General features: G+C 47.3%; 1 protein-coding gene across 2 annotated transcripts in view; it reads left to right on the plus strand.

The window, feature by feature from the left end:
- Positions 1-2,379: 2,379 nt before the first annotated feature.
- HDAC7 (histone deacetylase 7) overlaps positions 2,380-20,977 on the plus strand; it is a 314,882-nt gene continuing 296,284 nt past the window's right edge. The window contains exon 1 of one of the 2 annotated variants that reach the window (XM_060252701.1): positions 2,380-2,494. In XM_060252701.1, the coding sequence (XP_060108684.1) occupies positions 2,476-2,494 (19 nt within the window). In that variant the 5' untranslated portion in view covers positions 2,380-2,475. The remainder of the gene's footprint in view (positions 2,495-20,977) is intronic. The other variant, XM_060252700.1, reaches the window with a different exon arrangement.

Consider the following 20,977-nt stretch of genomic DNA (forward strand, 5'->3'; position numbering starts at 1 on the left):
AACACTCTATATCGCCTACCTGATGGTAAGATCTCAAATAGCAAGTGGCCCGGATGTGAAGGGTCCCTTAAGATCATTTGTATCTTCCTTTTACATCCCATATTATACAGATCCACCAATGAGGGGAGAGAACATCCACAAATCTTCTGTGCTCTTACCATCACTCTTTGGAGCACCCTTCTCTCTGCTTCCGTGCAGCTCCCAACCACATGCAGAGGCAATAAGATAAAATGCTCTCAATGGAACTACAATAAAAGGCAACCAGCAGAGTCCCTGACAGTTGTTGTGATCTTAAGAGTCTTAAATAGTATAGTCGTTGCTGGGCCTTTTTCTCTAGAGCTAAAGTATTTGCCCCGCATGTTAGATCCTGTTTCATAGTAATTCCCAAAAACTTCCATTCTGTCACCTGTTCTACCATAACACCATCAATAAACAACGGCTGAATGTCCAGACTACTCTTCCTATAATCCACTATAATTTCCTTCGTCTTATTTACATTAAAAATAAGATTATTTTTTTTACTCCAGAGGGACAGCTGATGAACTTCCCTCCTATACACAGACTCATCATTCTCAGAGATGAGCCCCACTAACGTTGTATCATCTGCATACTTAATGATTTTGTTACTCAGACTACTAGAAACACAATCAGACATGTAAATAGTGAAAAGAAGTGGACTCAAGACACATCCCTGAGGAGTGCCAGTATTTAAGATCTTCACGGAAGAAGTATATCCGTCCATTTTAACCCTTTGTGAATGACCTGATAAAAAGTTCAAAATCCACTCACATATAGAGTCCGACAGTGGAAGATCAGCGGCAGTCACCAAGGTGCTGGAGAGGCTATACACTTCCTCCCTCTCTTTTTGCTCAGCTGCCAAAAGGATGGCTGCCCATTGCCTACCCTCCTCATAAGCAATCAGCTACTAACTTCAGCATTAGAAAGAAATGATGACAATACACACGCCTCCTGTGCAAAATTCTCAAATTCCCAGTGCAAACGTTCTGCTGCACAATTTTATTTTAATATGAAACCTCACTAAGAGGGCTCATGGAGTCTCAGTCCAGTGTTTACGCAAGGCAGGGCTTTTTTGGTAGAAAAAGCCCAGCAGGAACTCCTTTGCTTATTAGGCCACACCCCCTTATACCTAGCCAGCCGGAACTGCGTTCCTGCTCAAAAAAAAAGCCCAGACGCAAGGCATTCTCATTTTCCTCACTTGTGTGCTCCTGTTGCTTCAGGGTGTGTGTGTGTGTGTTCTGTTACACCTGTGTTTTGCGCCCTCTAGTGCTCAATAGTGATTGCATTGCTTTATGTCTGGCCTATCTCCTTATAGATTTAAACCACAGGTTTTTTATGCTGGACATAAATGGATGTAATATAGAATTGACCACTAGAGGGAGCAAAATGTGTATAGAACAGAGCACCCTCCTCCCCAAAGCAACATAAACTGAATGAGGAAAATGAGGATGGGACCTAGAGCAGGAGTGACACTGACCAAACTTTCTTAATGTAAGAGTCACATAGAATAAACATCAGATGTTTGAGAGCCTCAAGACTTGAATATCGGATGTTTGAAAGCAGGCAGGCAGGCAGAAAGGAAGGAAGATGGGAGTGGGAGGAGAGAGGGAGAGGTGGAAAGAAAGCAACTTTAAATACATTCTCCAAGCCAGCTGATGGGACACTGGAGCTTTGAGAGCCACACAAGAAAGAACCATGTGTTTATTTGGGGAAAGTGTGATACACACAGATTCACACTCCCACCCATCCCGTGCCCTGTGGTGACAACATCCCTACTCCCCCCTTGTCTCGCCATCACAAACACATTTTATTAGCTAATCCCTCTCCGATTCTGCATACCAGATTGGTAACATTACGGTAACACATTGCTAACGTTTGACTCACAAGAACTTGGAAGAAGGATGGAATGGGGGGGGGGGGAGGGAGAGAAGGAGGCGGGGTGTGTATGAGAAAAGCGGCTTGGATTCCAGTCTGTACACACACTCTCTCTTTTCGCTTTCCAGACAAACCATTCCTCCTCCTTTTTAATCTTCCTCTTTGTAACGGGAAGGAGGTATTGTAAATATTAGCTGCCTTGCGCATGGCGTGGGCTTTGCGAGCGGCAAGCATCTCTCGCCAAGGGAGGGGACCAGCGCAGCTTAGTTAACTTTGTTCTTTCTTCAGGACATTTCCTTCTCTCCCCCCCTCCCCTTGTTCCCAGGGTAAACTTGGCTGGCTTAGCTTTCTAGGTTTGATAAAGCATTTCCTTCTATTGTCATTCTATACGGCCTCTGGGCCCTTTCTTTCGCACAGTCCCTCCTCCCCTTTCTTCCTCTCTCTCTCTCTCTCTCATTCTCAGTGAACCTCAGTAACAATTGTGGCTTACGAAAGCCACTGCTGCCTCCTTCAACGAGAAAAGAAAGAAGGAAGGATCTTTGGAACGATGAGACATAGTCTTCTTGACTGAAGGCCCCCTGGATGCATGGATTTCGTCGGGGTGAGTGGCCTGCAGGGTGTCTGTTGTGTATATGTTTTGGAGCGGACTCGGGACAGGCCGAGTCGGGTCTCTCTGTTTTTGGATGTTTCTCTCGGTGTCTATTTGTGGCTCCCGTCATTTCTCACAGCCAACAGACAGGATGTACACAAGGGGGAGGTGGAAGCTGTCGAACTGAGCGTGGCCTGCTGTTGTGCTTGCTCCAGAACCGGGTGAGAAAAAGCATCTCTTGAACTCAGGGGCCTGATTCCTATGCCGGTCCTGTGAACCTGGGAGTTGCCTCATGGCTCTGCAGTCAAGACCATCTGTCTGTCTGTCTGTCCATCCAGGGGTCATTTAGTTGAAAAAAGGTGCAAGAGTTCAGAAGCATATCTCATTTGCATATGCCCCAGGATCTATATGCAGCAGAGAGAGAACTCCCCACTGCATGCAGACCCTGGCTGCAGGTTCAGGAGCTGTGCTCCTGTGAGCTCCTGCTGAATTCAAGCCATCTGCCTGTCTGTCTATCTATCATATATGTATCATCTATCATTTATCTATCTATCTATATATGATAGACAGACAGACAGACAGACAGACAGACAGACAGACAGACAGACAGACAGACAGACAGACAGACAGACAGACAGACAGATAGATAGATAGATAGATAGATAGATAGATAGATAGATAGATAGATAGATAGATAGACAGATAGATAGATCGATCCCCTGGCTTGGAGGCCCTCCCCCTGCTTCAGGGTCATCAGAAAGCGGGGGGAGGAAGGGAAACTCTATTATTCCCTATGGAGACTTACTCCCATAGAAAATAATGGAAGATTGATCCGCGGGTATCTGGGGCTCTGGGGGGGGGGCTGTTTTTTGAGGTAGTGATACCAAATTTTCAGTATAGCATCCAGTGCCTCTCCCCAAAATACTCCCTAAGTTTCAAACGATTGGATGAGGGGGTCCAATTCTATGAGCCCCAAAAGAAGGTGCCCCTATCCATTATTTCTTATGGAAGGAAGGCATTTAAAAGGTGTGCGGTCCCTTTAAATGTGATGGCCAGAACTCCCTTTGGAGTTCAATGATGCTTGTCACAACCTTGTTCCTGGCTTCACTCCCAATGTCTCCTGGCTCCACCCCCAAAGTCTCCTGGCTCCACCCCCAAAGTCCCCAGATATTTCTTGAACTGGACTTGGCAACCCTATGACAGACAGACAGATGGACGACAGGCACACAGGCAGACAGACAGACAAACAGATATTGTAAAATCCAGACAGATAAAAAATCCAGATAGATAGAAATGTGGTCAGCAACCACACGTGGAGATCACTCTACCATTGTTCTTTAGCAATTGCTTTTAACTGGATTGTCTTGTCTACACCAAAAAATCCAGTGACGAGGGATCGCTGTAGCACAAGTTCCAGCTTTGGGTAGATGCTTCTGGCATTTGAAAGCCCAACCAATTGATGACAGTGTATGCTTGCGTGAGCTGGGCTCTGCTTCGTCAGAGGTGTGAGCCCTGTAGACAAAACAAAGGGGGGAGGTTATTACCGGCACCAAGCCCGTTAGATAGATCGGTCAAGATAAACAATTACGAGGAACTCCCGCAAAACCCTGAGCCGCCGAGTCACAGAAGTCAACGATCAGTGCATTTCTGTGGACCGTGGTAAGATTTATCCAGGCCACGTTTACAAGCTTTGTGAGGATGCAGGTTTCTGAGTTACACAAAATCCTTCCACCAGGAAGAAATGCTTGGCTGATCCAGGGGCAGCTGTAAAGGCTGTCTTCTGTCTGCTTTAAGGGTTGTGCGTGATAGCTCAGCTCTCTTTAGCAAGCCAGCCTCTGCCAGTAGATCATCTTACCCCACCAAACCAAACAATTAGCAGAATAGGTGTTGGGCTTCTTCTTCTTTCTTCCCCTTCTTCTTTTTAAAAAACCCTTATATCTGTTGGAGTGCTTTGGGGCTGTCCTTCTCAAAGGTGAAATCCTAGAAGGGATGCTAACAGGCAAAGGAGCTGTAGATGGAGATCTGGCTGCACACTGGAAGTTAATAAACTCTAAGTACATTGTCTGTTTTTGTTTTGAATGTGCACTTGGTCTCCTGCATGTTGGTTCATTCATTTACTTCTTTACTTTGCTGCTCCCTTCCTTTCTCCCCAGCGGGGAACTGAAAAAACTTATCCAGGTGGGCAGCCATGTTGGTCTGAAGCAGTAGAACAAAGCAGGAGTCAAGTAGCTCCTTTAAGACCAACAAAGCTTTATTCAGAATGGAAGCTTTCGTGCCCTCGAAGCACATTTCATCAGACAGTAGGATGGAATGGCAAGCAGTCGCTAGGCCCCGGCTTGTGATTCTTTTAATCTGCTAAGGGACATTTCCATGATTTTGCATGCTGATTCACTGCCCACTTTCTCTCTATTTAGGACTGCTTGCCATTCCATCCTACTGTCTGATGAAGTGTGCTTAGAGCACACGAAAGCTTACATTCTGAATAAAGCTTTGTTGGTTTTAAAGGTGCAACTTGACTCTGCTTTGAAAGAACTTATGTCATTCTCCTCTCCTTCCATGTCAGCTTCCAGGTCAGAGCAGGAATTCGAACCTGGGCCTCCTAGATCCTTCGAAAATCTGTACCCCATCAAGTGCATTTTCCTCTTCTGCAAAAGTTTGCAGCCTAAGAAACATGTGGTGCACCCTTATTGATGTCTCATTGAACTCCATGGGGCTTACTCATGGAATCACAGAGCTGGAAGAGGCCATACAAGTCATTTAGTTTCTATGATTCTGTACTGGCAGTCTTTAAGCAGCGGCTGGACAAACACTTGTCGGGGGTGCTCCAGGTTGATCCTGCACTGAACAGAGACTAGATGGCCTATATGGCCCCTTCCAGCTCTGTAGTTCTGTGATTCTATACCCCTTGCTCTATGCAGGATCAGTCTAAACCAGGGGTGGCCAAACTTGCTTAATGTAAGAGCCACATAGAATAAACGTCAGATGTTTGAGAGCTGCAAGACACGAATGTCAGATGTTAGGAAGGAAGGAAGGAAGGAAGACAGACAGATAGATAGATAAGAGAGGTAGAGGTAGAAAGAAAGCAACCTTAACTTTAAATGCATTTTCCAAGCTGTCAAGTGGCTTGGCTTGGTGAAGGGATTGCAACAGACAAATGCCTTCTCCAAGCTGGCCAATGGGGCAGTGGGGGCATTGGGAGCCACACAATAGGTGTGAAAGAGCCACGTGTAGCTCCCAAGCCGCAGTTTGGTCACCCCTGGTGTAAACCTTACTCCACAGTAAGTGTTTAGGATTGCAGACCTAGACTCGTGTCAGATTTCTTTTACACAAGTCCTCTTTCAAGTCTACACAGTCAGGGGTGTTTTGCGAGTTAGTGCTAGGGACTCAGTTCCTAGGCCCACATGAGCCTCATTTGGATTGGGCCTGTGGCTTCTTCCTCCCTGCCTTTGCTGTTTTCCTAACCAGAAATGCCCTCTGGGGAGTGCTATTTGCCTTGTTGAGGTCTTCACGTACTTTGATACAGTATACCCAGGGCTTTTTTTGTAACAGGAGCTCCTTTGCATATTAGGCCACACCCCCTTGATGTAGCCAATCCTCCTGGAGCTTACAGTAGGCCCTGTAAGAAGAGCCCTGGAAGCGCTTGGAGGATTGGCTACATAAGGGGTATGTGGCCTAATATGCAAAGGAGTCCCTGCTACAAAAAAAAGAAAGAAAAAACAGCCCTAAGTATACCTAGTTCCCTGCATTGAACTCCAGGCTCCTACCTGAGAGCAAATACTCATGGAGCACCCAGAAAAATCATAACATGTAGTTAGGCTCAGGGGGGTCATATGCCACCTCCCTCCAGCCAAAAGCAACCTGATGGAAGAAAGGAGTGCCCTGCATGAGTGAGGCCTGCTTGGGCTGGCTAGAGATCCAGCCAGCCCAAGCAGGCCTTGCTTGCCTGGGGCTCTCTTGGGCCGCGCCCCCTCAGTCAAAAGGCCAACAAGCCACCCACCGCCCAAAATTACATAAGAAGTGGAGAAAGGGTGGCGCGGGCTTCTCCAGGGGTTAATGAGGCTGCTGGGGGTGTGGCAAAGCCCCTGGTGGCTGGCTGACTGCCTGCTCTCCTAATCCAGGGATTGTTATGCAGCTGCACCTACTATTCAATGGACAAGGTAGGTGCGAAGGAGGATGGGGAACCCTCAGAAAAGTCCAGGAGCTGCACTTCTGTGAGCTCCTGCTGAATCCGAGGCCTGGTTAGGCTGTTACTTCATTATAGCATTTATCTGGATCCCCTTTTCCTTGTTGGTACACCGATCACTTACCTTTGTGGCCCGCTGTCATATAATCTTGGGAGAGTTCCCCATCCTTATTTATTTTGACCCACAGCCCAATCCCTCCGGCAACCCCAGGGCTGATGACAATGTGTGTTTTGTTTGCTTTTTAAAAATCTGTTTGGGCGAAGCCTTTCAAGCTGCGAAATAAAACCAGATGACAAAGGCAGGTGGCTGGGAGGATTTGCGGAGAGGGTCAGAGTTCTTGGAACGGTCGTGACGTGTCACAACGGAGACGGGAGATTTGTGCATTGTGCGGATGCCATGTATCTTACGGGGGGGGGGGGAGCAGTTTGTTGTGAAAAAAAAGAAAGTTGTGTTTGCATTGGATGATTGATCACGCTGCATGGTGCTTGGCATCTGGGTAACCCATGCTGGGGCTGAAATGAAATTGTGCATAAATCTGAAACACATGTGGCGGGGAGGGGGAGATTCTGAATTTGGAAATAGTGACGATCTTAGAATATAGACTTCCTGGCCTCTTTAATTTTTAAAAAAAACATTATTGATTAATCAAATATTCATAGAATCATAGAATTGGATGACCTCTAGGGTCATCGAGTCCCACCCCCTGCACAATGCAGGAAACTCACAAACACTTCGCCCTAAATTCACAGGATCTTCATTGCTGTCAGATGGCCATTTAGCCTCTGTTTAAAAACCTCCAAGGAAGGAGAGCCCACCACCTCCCAAGGAAGCCTGTTCCACTGAGGAATCGCTCTAACGGTCAGGAAGTTCTTCCTAATGTTGAGCTGGAAACCCTTTTGATTTAATTTCAACCCATTGGTTCTCGTCCTGCCTTCCGGGGCCACAGAAAACAATTCCACACCATCCTCTAGATGAAAGCCCTTCAAGTACTTGAAGATGGTGATCATATCACCTCTCAGCCGCCTTCTCTCCAGGCTAAACATCCCCAGCTCTTTCAACCTTTCCTGTTCATTGTTCATTGGTCTTCTTGACCAGCTTGACAAATCAAGTCTATCTTGTTCGTGGTTTTCTTAAACATTCCTAAAGTTCGTCAACGTTGGAGAATTTTGGGGAGAAAAAATTAATCTGATTGAGGAGGGGGTTTTTTGGTAGAAAAAGCCCAGCAGGAACTCATTTGCATATTAACAGGCGATGCCAGCATGGAACCTAGGAACTTTGGCATAACTCTGCCAACTGAGCTACAATCTTTCCCCTAAAACAGGTGAACATGTGAGGCTGCCTTATACTGATTCAGACCACTGAATGATCATGGTCAGCGGGGGTGGAATTCTAGCCGGAGCTCCTTTGCATATTAGGCCACGCACCCCTGATGCAGCCAATCCTCCAAGAGCCAATCCTCTTTTTTGTAAGCTCTTGGAGTATTGGCTGCATCAGGGGTGTGTGGCCTGATGTGCAAAGGAGCTCATGCTAGAATTCCATCCCTGAAGTAGGACCGCATCCTCGGCCAGGTCTGCATCTTCATTATCAGCAGCCCAGGTTCAGCATCCTTTCAATGCCTTGTCAGATACTAGGGTTTTCATCCCCCAGGTGGGGCCTGGAGATCTCCTAGAATTACAACACCTCTCCAGACTACAGCAATCCATCCCCCTGGAGAAAATGGCAGCGTTGGAGGGTGGAGACTCCGCGGCATTATGCCACAGGTTCCCCAAACCCTGCTCTTCCCAGGTTCTACCCCCAAATCTCTACCCCCCCCACTGTCGGCAATGCTATCAGATGCCCAGTAAATTCATGCATTCCGAAAGTCATAAGACTATGGAAACCAGTCTTGTTTCCAGCCATCCCTGGGCATCCGTTTCAGGGTGGTTAATGGCAGGGGTGGAATTCTAGCAGGAGCTCCTTTGCATATTAGGCCACACACCCCTGATGTAGCCAATCCTCCAAGAGCTTACAAGGTTCTTTTTTGGCTACATCAGGGGTGTGTGGCCTAATATGCAAAGGAGCTCCTGCTAGAATTCCACCCCTGGTTAATGGTATTTCATGGGGATGGGAATTGACCATCCTTAAGCGGTGAGGCTGTCCCTGTCCAGTTCCTAATTTAGTGAATTCTTTGGGGATCGGCCCCAAAGAAAGGAAGGCACACAAAAGGAAGAGGATGTTTATGTCTTCCTTTGTACTGTGTTTTCTGGTGGGCCTCCGGGGCTTGCTTTCACCATGTCCCTAAAGAGCGACTGGCGGCTACATTCTGTGCTGGGGCGTGGGGGTGGGCATGCTGTAACACGAAAGCTGCAGATGGAAAGATTTCCATGTGGTCACCGCCAGCCCGCTGTTACATTTAAGTGAATACTGAATACTTTGTGTGTGTAAAATTAGCGAACAGCAGAGGTGACCAAACTTGCTTAACGTAAGAACCACACAGAATAAACATCAGATGTTCGAGAGCCACAAGACAGGAATGTCAGATGTTTGAGAGCTGCAGAGCAGGAGGGAAGATGGAGGGAGGGAGAGGTGGAAAGGAAGCAACTTTAACTTTAAATACATTCTCCAAGCTGCTGGCTGGCTTGCCATGGAGAAGTGATTTAAAGAGAGAAATGGCTTCTCTAAGTCAGCCAATGGAGCGGTGGGTGCTTTGAGAGCCACACAATAAGTGTGAAAGAGCCATATGTAGCTCCCAAGCCACAGTTTGGCCACCCCTGGTGTACAGCATTTCATCGTCGCAGGAGTACAGTGGATACGTTGATTGGTGGGTTGGGTAAGGCAACCTTGTTGTGCCTGTGGGCGCTTTTGGAATTTTGAGTCTAATGGGATCTGAACTTGCTGAGACTTAGAAGGGAAAAGATCTCGGGGTCCTAGTGGACAGCTTAGGGTTGCCGGTTTGTGTTGGAAAACACCTGGGGACTTTGGGGGTGGATCTGGGAGAGGGTGGGGTTTGGAGAGGGGAGGGGCCTCAATAGGGTACAATGCCCAAGAGTCCACCCTCCAAAGCAGCCATTTTCTCCTGGGGAGCTGGAGATCAGTTGTAAAAGGGGGGAGATCTCCAGGTCCCACCTGGAGGCTGGCAACCATAGGACAGCTCAATGAAAGTGTCAACTTAGTGTGCTGCAGCGGTGAAAAAGGCAAACTCTGTGTTAGGGATTATTAGGAAAGGGACTGAGAATAAAACAGCCGATACTGTAGTACCCCTGTGTAGATCAACAGTGTGGCCTCGTTTGGAATTCTGTGTACAGTTCTGGTCACTGTATCTCTAAAAGGTAAGATGATGGCAACCAAGATTATAGGGGTGTGGAGCACCTTCCCTTTGAGAAAAGGCTGAAGAGTCTAGGACTTTTCCATTCAGAAAAGAGAGGACTAAGGGGGGGACATGATAAGAGGTCAATTAAAATTATGCATAAAAAAGTAAAGATAGTCCCCCTGTGCAAGCACCAGTCGTTTCCGACTCTGGGGTGATGTCGCATCACAATGTTTTCACAGCAGACTTTTTACGGGGTGGTTTGCCATTGCCTTCCTTAGTCTTTTACCCTTTCCCCCCAGCAAGCTGGGTACTCATTTTACCAACCTCAGAAGGATGGAAGGCTGAGTCAACCTTAAACCAGCTACCTGAACCCAGGGATTGAACTCAGGTTGTGAGCAGAGGTTAGGACTGCAGTACTGCAGCTTTAGCACTCTGTACCACGGGGCTCTTACTAAAAATATGCATGGGATGTGTTCAACAGTGGCTTCGATACATGAAGAGGTGAGGTTGCAGCGATCAGAGGTCTTTATTGTGATTACAGTATGGCAATGGTTAAACTAAGACTACTGAACTGAGCCAATGGGGCCAAATATATACAAGCAAAGTTCTCATGCTAGAGCGTCATTGGGTCATTTGAACCAGCAGGGAGCTGGTGATTGGTCCAGGGAAACAGAGATTTGGATCCCGCTTCCCATTGTTCCCATTCCCCAAGCTTAGTCCTTAAGGCTCCAATGAGCCAGGCAGGAATAGGCTTCCCAACCCCCCCCCCCCGCCCTGGTGGGGGACCCCCAAAATTGCATCCTCCTCCCCCGCTCTCAAAAAATCTGGGGGCGGGGGGGGGAGAGAACATACCTTTAGGCATCATGTTGTAGAGCTTCTGATCCGTTTTAAAATGTGTCCCTTTAAGGCTGCACAGGAAACAGGAAGGGCTTCATGGGAAAGTAACAGTTTCCATGGAGAACGGCCCCTCCCTTTCTTTTCCTGTGGAGCCTTGCTTTCGTTTTCCCAGCAAGCACATTCTGCTGGAAGAAGACCAAGTACGGTAAGTGTTTGTGTGTGTGTGAGAGAGAGAGGGAGGGGGGATTCCCTGGTATGGAGGCCCTCCCCTCCTTTAGAAAGCGTGGGGGGGGGAGGGAAATGCCTACTAGGCACTCTATTATTCCCTATGGAGAACGATTCCCATAGGGAATAATGGGGAATTGATCCGTGGGTATTGGGGGCTCTGAGGGGGCTATTTTTTGAGGTAGAGGCACCAGATTTTTAGTATAGCATCTAGTGCCTCTCCCCAAAATACCCCCCAAGTTTCAAAACGATTGGACCAGAGGGTCCAATTCTATGATCCCCAAAAGATGGTGCCCCTATCCTTAATTATTTCCTATGGAAGAAAGGCATTTAAAAAGGCGTGCTGTCCCTTTAAATGTGATGGCCAGAACTCCCTTGGAGTTCAATTATGCTTGTCACATCCTTGTTCCTGGCTCCACCCCCAATGTCTCCTGGCTCTACCCCCAAAGTCTCCTGGCTCCGCCCCCAAAGTCCCCAGATTTTTCTTTAATTGGACTTGGCAACCCTAGGCAGGAACTACTTCTAAACATAAAGTCCACATACACAACAGGGTGGAAAGATCAGACAAAAGGTTCAGGACAGAGAAAAGGAAACACTACCTTGCACAGAGACTGATTTCTTACTAGCATTGCTCCACCCCCAGGCTTCTGTTTTCCCCCAGCACAAGCAATCGATTTCCCACCAGTTGTTCCACGGGTGCATTTTGATGTGCAGTTCCCTCCGGTTTCCCTTGCAGTTTCTTAATCCTTAAAAGCCAGCATCGTAAAGCCACAAAGGGAACTGAATGGAGCCGCACATCAAAATGCGCCCACAGAGCAACTGGTGGGAAATCGATTGCTTGCGCCGGAGCGAACAGAAACCTGGGGGCTGAGCAATGCCAGTGAGAAATCAGTCCGAGAATGATTCAAAGGCAGAATTTACTGCCAGAAGCTATAGTGATGGCCACAGGAATAAACAGCTGGAAATAGGGTTGCCAAGTCTAACTCGGATAATATCTGGGGACTTTGAGGGTGGAGCCCGGAGACTTTTCCTAAAATAAATAAAAACACAGCAGTACAGTTCCTCTGAATACAGTCTTCATTTCCACACCCAAGCAGCTGCAAATCTCTCTTTCTGTCTCTCTCTCTCTCACACACACACAAACACACACAGAGAAGCAAAAATAAAACAGTTTGCAATCCCGCACTCATGTGGTCTCACTGGGGCAATTTACTCACAAGTTGCTGAACTTCCAATAACACAGGGAAACCAAAGGTTCAAGTTCACCCTTTACGATGCAAACGACCTCTAAAAAACTTGTACAACAAACGGAGGGTCTGGGGTGCTTTCACAGCTACTGGTTGCAGCCACGTTGTTCTGCCTGCCCACCCCATTCAGCCTTAAGGACACACACACCAGCCGAAAAGGAAACCTTTGCAAGCTTTCTCCTAGCATTCTGAAGGCAAAAGACACATGGCAGCTGTGGGGGCGGAGTTTCCCCTTGCTGGCCAGCTGACTGGGGCTGGGAAGGAGCCTGGGAAAGTGGGGAAAAGTGCTGGGGCCTGAGGATTGGCAAACCTAGCTTGAAAGGGGGATTAAATAGATTCATGGAGGATAAGGATAATAGCTACTAGCCATGGTGCCTAAGGGGAATTGCCACCCTCAAAGGCACTAAGAATCTGAATCCAAGAGTCAGGAGGCAACATCATTAAATTTATTAAATTTGCAGATGATACTAAATTGGGAGGGGTTGCAAACACAGAAGAAGACAGAAACAGGATACAGGATGACCCTGACAGGCTGGAAAACTGGGCTAAAATCAATAAAATGAATTTTAGCAGGGATAAATGTGAAGTTCTGCATTTAGGTAGGAAAAATCCAATGCATGGTTATAGGATGGGGGAGACTTGTCTTAGCAGTAGTATGTGCGAAAAGGATCTAGGGGTCTTAGTGGATCATACACTGAACATGAGTCAACAGTGTGATGCGGTGGCTAAAAAGGCAAATACAATTTTGGGCTGTATCAACAGAAGTATAGTGTCCAGATCACGTGATGTGATGGTATCGATTTACTCTGCTCTGGTAAGACGTCACCTGGAGTATTGTGTTCAGTTTTGGGCACCACATTTTAAGAAGGATATAGATAAGCTGGGACGGGTCCAGAGGAGGGTGACGAAGATGGTGAGGGGTCTGGAAACCAAGTCCTATGAGGAAAGGTTGAAGGAGCTGGGGACGTTTAGCCTGGAGAGGAGGCAGCTGAGAGGTGTTATGATCACCATCTTCAAGTACTTGAAGGGCTGTCATCTAGAGGATGGTGTGGAATTGTTTTCTGTGGCCCCAGAACAGGCTTCCTTGGGTGGTGGTGGGCTCTCCTTCCTTGGCCACTGTGTGACACAGAGTGTTGGACTGGATGGGCCATTGGCGTGATCCAACATGGCTTCTCTTATGTTCTTCCCTCTGCAAACCTTGTCATCTTCTTTGAGCAGTGAACACTTCAGTTTTTTAGAAGAATAATGTTTTTGCTGCCACCTCTGCTTCTCGCTTGCCTTCAACGCTCTGTGCTGTGGTTGCCATATATCAGTTGTGATTTGATGGCGCAGACGTACGTAATGTTTTTGCCAGTGCACCTGCAGATTCTGGTCAGGCTTTCAGTTTTTGAAACTGTTATAGCTGCTGACTTGGGAGAACACCAGCTTCAGCTGGTTGAAAGGAAAGGAGTCCTCAGGAGCCATTGACTTGATGAGGTGTCACGGAATGCTTATGAACATTCCAACTGGTCAGAATTTCAGAACCAACCTGGCAGCACACAAGACCGTGGGGATAGCTGCGGGGAGAGGGGTGCTGGTGGGGAAGAATTCAGCCTAGGAGGGAGTAGGCAGTGGTGTTGAGCAGACAGGACACTGGCTATGATCTCCCTAGGTGGTTTTTCAGTTTTAAATAGCAGATGGGTAGGACCCTGACATGTCGGTTGGTTGTTATGAGGATAAACAGAGGGAAGGGAGTAAGGTGTTGTAAACTGCTTTGGGTCCCCATGAGAGAGAAAAGAAATATATAAATATCTATTTAAATAAATAGCAGTCTCCTAACCTGAGCATACAGAGCCTTGTGGCGCAGAGTGGTAAAGCTGCAGTACTGCAGTCGGAGCCCTCTGCTCACGACCTGAGTTCAATCCCAGCGGAAGCTGGTTCAGGTAGTAGGCTCCAGGTCGACTCAGCCTTCCATCCTTCAGAGGTTGGTAAAATAAGTACCCAGCTTGCTGGGGGGAAAGTGTAGATGACTGGGGAAGGCAATGGGAAACCACCCCGTAAAAAGACTGCCGTGAAAATGTTGTGAAAGCACTGTCACCCCAGAGTCGAAAATGGCTGGTGCTTGCACAGGAGACTACCTTTACCTTTTTTAACCTGAGCGTAACCTAGACAAAAGTGGAGTCAACAGTTTTTAAAACAAGTGTTCCTCTATGTAATGGTTCCTTTTAGGTTTGGAACAATGGACATAAAGTGCTGGTAGATAAAAGGACAAAAATCAAAATGCTGAGGGGCTGAAATAATAAAATGTCTTATGGTCCTATAAAAACCAATGCATCATGCCATAAGCTTTTGTGAGCCAAGAGCACTTCATCAGATGCATGAAGTGTTTGATTTAGTTGGCAGCAGTGTTCCCTCTAAGCTGAGTTAGTGTGAGCTAGCTCAGTTTTTTAGCCTCCGGCTCTCACACATTTTTCTCTTCGCTCAGGAAGGATGGCCCCAGAGCAAACTAATTTATGCAGTAGCTCACAACTTTAATGCCAGTAGCTCACAAAGAAGAATTTTTGCTCAAAGACTCCACGGCTTAGAGGGAGTATTGGTTGGCAGAGACAGTTACAAATTGCAAATAGAAGAAGGGCGGTGGTGGAGGAACCATAAATCTCCCTGCCAACTGAAGGTAATATTGCATGGTGAACTTCAGTTCACAGAAGCTTTGGCCACAATAAATTTGTTCGCCTTTAAGTCCCTTGGTTATTTTAGCTGCAATAACTAACACACCTCTCCCTCTGGAGAGGCTTAGCGAGGGCAGCATGTCAGGCAGAGTAGTATTGCTATAGCTTCTTATTGGCTCTCTGCCTGCAGTCCAAGGCTGCGTCGCTACAAAACCAGATTCTGTGCTACCGTTGCTCTGCAGCAGTCATTTGCAACTGGTTTGTCTTGTCTCCACAGGAAAAATCCAGTAGTGAAAGACTGCTGTTGTGCAGTGATAACAGAATGGCAACCACATTTGAATGCCAGTCAACAGAGTAAAGCACAGCCAGCTGCAGAGCTCTGGCATGTATCTACCAGTGCATCTCCTCTACCAGAATGACATTTCCATTTGCAGAAGGGGTGTGTGTGTGGTTTCTGCAGATTCACACCACCCTATAGACCCAGTTTTGCCATTGTATTCTTGTTTTGTTGTTGTTGTTGAGTCGCACAGTCGATTCCAACTCTTTGCGACTTCGTGGACCAAGTCATGCCAGACCCTCCTGTCTTCCACTATCCTCTAAAGTCTGCTCAAATTCGTGTTTGTTACATCAGTAACGCTGTCCAGCCATCTCATCTTTTGCCATCCCCTTCTTCTTTCGCCTTCTGTCTTTCCCAGCATCAGGATCTTCTCCAGGGAGTGCTCCCTTCTCATTGAGTGGCCAAAGTATTTGAGCTTCAGCTTCAGCATCTGACCTTCCAAAGAACAGGCTGGATTGTTTTCCCTTAGGACTGACTGATTTGATCTTCTTGCAGTCCAAGGGACTCTCAAGAGTCTTCTCCAGCACCACAGCTCGAAAGCAGCTCTTGTGTTTTAACTTGCCCTGAATTTTACTGGTCCTTCTGCTACACATGGGATCAACCCAAAGGTATCTTCTGGTTTGGGGTTTACATTTCTTGACCTACGACATGATAGGGTTGCCAAGTTCCCAGCTTCCCGCAGTGGGGGACTCTCTCTCATGTGCACACGCAACGCACACGCAACGCAATGATGTCACCTGGAAGTGACATTATCAAAATGGCGGCGCCCATGCGGGGCTGCTCTAGGCATTTCCAGGAAAGAAAGGAACTTTAAAATGCACCATAGAGTTTTTACCTCCCAAATAGCTAGAGTGTCTGGGAAAACCATAGAGTTTTCCTGGAAATGCCTGGAGCGGCCCCGCATGGGCGCCGCCATTTTAACGATGTCACTTCCGGGTGATGTCATCACGCCAGTGACATTGGGGGAGGTTCCCCCCACCGGCCGGCAGGTTGAGAACCTCCCGGGCAGGAGAACCCCTGCCCAGACCTGGGGATTGGCAGCCCTATGACATGTAGGTGTTTCAGATGGTTTCTTTTAAACAGTGTGGTACCACATTTGAGGGAGGAGTGCAGAATTGGGAGCTTGCCCCGAGCACAGAAATGACTGTTTCCTCCCAAGAGAGATATTCAAAGCCTGCTCTGTTCACGTTTTTCTTCTGAAATCTAGAAACCCAACAATGTTTGTTAGGCCCCACTTGCTCTCTTGCTTTGTCTTTTCTAAGCAAGTTGTGGTCATGACTCTCAGGCAACTAAAAGGTTAAAAATAAAATACTGGCCTGGGTCCCCCCCCCCCCCCAATTCTTTGCCGACTGGGGCTGCAATCCCATGGCCACTTTCCTAGGAGTGAGCCCCACTAAATTAAATGCAGCTTACTTCTGTTAAGACTTCCTTAGGATCTTCGGGTCTCTTGACTCTGGAATGGGCCTAGAGTTGTCCTGGTATTATAATTATCTCTGAATGATAGAGAGATCAGTTTCCCTGGAGAAAACGGCTGTTCTGGAAGGCAGACTGAATGGCAATATACAGGGCTGGCCCTGCCACTAGGCAAACTAGGCGATTGCCTAGGGCGCTGGCCTTCTGGGGGCGTCAAATTGGGTGACTCTGTAACGTTATCAGTGCAGGGGTGGGGGGGGGCACCAGAAGTTAGCCTTGCCTAGAGTGCCAGACAGTAGCACCAGCCCTGGCAATATACCTGGCGAATAGGGTTGCCAGTTCTAGCTTGGGAATATCTAGAGCAGGAGTGGCCAAACTATGGCTCGGGAGCCACATGTGACTCTTTCACACATCTTGTGTGGCTCTCAAAGCACCCCCCCCCCATCAGCCAACTTAGAAAAGGCATTTAAATTACTTCTCCAAGCCAAGCCAGCTAGTGGCTTGGGAAATGCATTTAGAATTAAAGTTGCTTTCTTTCCACCTCCCTCCCCATTTATTTGCTTTCCTTCCTTCCTTCCTTCCTTCCTTCCTTCCTTCCTTCCTTCCTTCCTTCCTTCCTTCCTTCCTTCCTTCCTTCCTTCCTTCCTTCCTTCCTTCCTGTCTTGTGGCTCTCCAACATTTGATGTTTGTGTCTTGCGACTCTCAAACATCTGACATTTATTCTATGTGGCTCCTGCATTAAGCTAGCTTGGCCACCCCTGATTTAGAGATTTTGCAGTGCAGCCTGAGGAGGGTGGGGTTTGGGGAGGGGAGGGACCTCAGCAGGGTATAATGCCATAGAACGCATCCTCCAAACCAGCCATTTTCTCCAGGGGAACTGATCTGGGTTATCCAGAGATTAAGAGAAGAGGAGGAGGAGACTGGATTTATCGTTTTAAAGATAAAGGATTGCAAAACTGTCCTTATGCATATGTGGCATGAACTTGCGGAGCGATATCCAAGTCCTTGCTCAGAGTTTCTTGGAAGAAAGTCTCTCCCTGCTCCTCCTCCCAGGACCTGAGCACACTAACCCGTTTGTTATCACAGTCCTTCACACCCACCCCTTGAAGGGCCCACTTCTTCAATCTCTCCGCGTATCTCAACCCCTCCAGCTGTCTGTTCTGTTCTGAAGCCCCCCGCAGAACTTCCACCAATTTTATTTGTCTGCTGATAAGAAAATGCCCAGAGCCAAAGGTTTATCGTAAGGGCCCTCTGTTTTAGGACAGAAGCCTGACCTGCAGGAATTGCTGACATTCAACAGGTTTGTTTTTGTTTTTGTTTTCCGTGATTACTCAGAACAAAAATGGAGACAACCCTAAAATCTCGAGAAGTGAAAACGTCAAATGCCTTGGTTGGGTAGGTCGCAACAGGACAGAATGTCTTGACATTTAGAATAAGAGCAGGCACATCAGACCACATTGCTGCTATCTAACTTTCGATATGATCTAAATGAGTACCTACCACTATTTGATAACAATACTTGAAGTCTCAGTATGACCTCCAGGTTGTGGATCAAAAAATTCACACCATGGGGCCATGTATAGCTAGGGGATATTTCTTCTGCAAACCCAGGGGAAACCCCAGGTAAGTTAAAGAAGAACAAGATCTCTTGATGATATGTCTTGAGATATTCTCTGCCATTCGGGGCAGTTGGAGCAATGAAAGCAGCAAGAAACTGTGACAGAAAGTGCAAAAATTCTTTAAAAAGCAATTATGAATGTATTTCTCATATCTGTTCTAATACCCATTATCTATACAGCCTTACCCAATAACAATCCAAATAATATCCAAAAAGGCAGCCGAATAATGTCCAAACAGTATCCAAAGAAGTCAGCCAAAAGGATACTGTTTGAACATTATTTGACTGACTTTTTAATTTGATTTGTTATATTCTATTTGTAGCCTGCCTCTCCGAGTGGGCTCAGGTTACAGCAGAGCCATAAAAGCAAAATATACATCTAAACAGATTTAAAACCAACAGCATTAAAAAGCACAGTCTAATGTACAAGGATGGTGACTAAAATTAATTTCATTTTATTTTTGTGCTTTCTGTCACAGTTTCTTGTTGCTTTTATTGCTACTTGGCTGTGACTCCACCCATTTTTTGCTAGAAAGGAAGGTCAGAGGCAGACAGGCTGGATGGGGGAAGAGACACTGTTGGCACCCCCCTCCCCAAACACACACACATCAGGTGGCAACAGGGGAGCTGACTGAACCCACCATGCTCTCCTCCATGTAAAAAAGAGGGGAAGAATTGGAAGGCAGTGGGGAATGAGATTTCCACTCCCTTGAAAATCCTCACAGCTCCCCCCCATAATTGTGCGACAACAGGTGTGATCACATGAGACATTTGCTCCTTCCAAGCCTACACCTCACATCTGGATTTAATGTGTGCAGTCACCTGTGCACATCTCTCCCTGAGACCTACCTGTACCTACCCTGTCTTAGGTTGGGCTGGAACCAGATTAAATAGCTATTTGGAACTTCCTAGAAAACCAGAAAGTGGTGGCAGCTACAAGCATAGCCAGCTTCAAGAGGGGGATTGGATAAGCATATGGAGCAGAGGTCCATCAGTGGCTATTAGCCACAGCGTATTGTCGGAACTCTCTGTCTGGGATAGTGATGCTCTGTATTCTTGGTGCTTTGGTGGGGGCACAGTGGGAGGGCTTCTAGCCCCACTGGTGGACCTCCTGATGGCATTTGGGAGTTTTTTGGCCACTGTGTGACACAGTGTTGGACTGGATGGGCCTTCTCTTATGTTCATGTGTAGGGCATGTTTCCCAGCTGTCTGAATGGCTGGGCATGCAATGCATCCACCCCACATGTGCATGAGCAGTTGGAATGCTCCTCTTGTGCATGTGCAGCCCCTGTCACGCCAGACAGCAGGGTGGGAGCCATGTGAATGCTGTGGTACAGATCAAAGAGAACTAGCTTTCTCAGAGCTGGGATACTGCTGTACCAAACCTCTCGTGTGATCCCACCAGGGCATTTTTTTGGTAGCACTTCTGGTTGGTTTGGTGTCAAGGGGTGTGTCCTAATACGCAAATGAGTTCCTGCTGGACTTTTTCTACAAAAAATATCCTGTGCAAAACAATGACATCAGGGGGTAGGGCTGCGAAGCCCCTGGTCTGGACGGGGAATCCCCCGCCCAGGAGGTTTCCAACCCGCCGGTCCACATTGGGCCAGTAGGGGGAATCTCCCCCTGCATCACTGGCACAATGACATCACCCAGAAGTGATGTCATCAAAATGGTGGCGCCCCCATGTTGGGCGCTGTAGGCGCTTCCAGGAAGACTCTGGTTTTCCCAGACGCTCTAGCCATTTGGGAGGAAAACTCTATGGTACAATGGGTACCATAGAGTTTTTACCTCCCAAATGGCTAGAGCATCTGGGGAAACCATAGAGTTTTCCCGGAAACACCTAGAGCGGCCCCACATGGACTCCACCATTTTGATGACATCACTTCTGGGTGATGTTATCGTGCCAGCGTGCGCTCAAAGCACGCAAAAGACCCCCATTCCAGGAAGCTGGGGACTTGGTAACCCTAGTGGTAGAGCATCTGCTTGATAAGCAGAAGGTCCAAGGTTCAATCCCCGGCATCTCCAACTAAAAAGGGTCCAGGGAAATAGACATGAAAAACCTCAGCTTGAGACCCTGGAGAGCTGCTGCCAGTCTGAAAAGACAATACTGACTTAGGTGGACCGAGGGTCTGATTCAGTATAAGGCAGCTTCATATGTTCATATGTTCCTGCTGGGCTTTTTTCTGCATAAAAAGCCCTGAGCAGAGCATTTTAGGATAACACCCCCCCCCCAATGCAGAAGGGCCTGGAGAAAAAAAAATGTTTGCTGGGCAGGATGCTGTTTATTTGGTTCCTCTCAAACAGGACATTTCTTCTATGAGTGTTTGTTTAACAATACATCATAGCTAAACACACAAACAAAAAATGGAAATTTCCAGATTGGCCTGGCTGGTTGGACTGCAACCTCAGCGACTGATCTTAGCATTAGAGGGGAGCCATGCTGGTCTCCGGGAGAGCCGTTAGATTGGAGTCCTGTAGCATTTTAGAGACCAACGAGTTTCAGGGTTTATGTGCTTGGGAGCCAAAGCCCCCTTTGCTTCTACTGTGAAACTCTTGTTGAAATTGGCACTTTCGCACACACCCAATAATGCACTTTCAATCCACTTCCAATGCACTTTGCAACTGAATTTGTACTGTGTGAAATGGCAAAATCGACTTGCAAACGGTTGCTGAAGTGGATTGAAACAGCATTATTTA

The sequence above is a fragment of the Heteronotia binoei genome, chromosome 13 (assembly GCF_032191835.1).
Source record: "Heteronotia binoei isolate CCM8104 ecotype False Entrance Well chromosome 13, APGP_CSIRO_Hbin_v1, whole genome shotgun sequence".
NCBI classification, from domain to species: domain Eukaryota; kingdom Metazoa; phylum Chordata; class Lepidosauria; order Squamata; family Gekkonidae; genus Heteronotia; species Heteronotia binoei.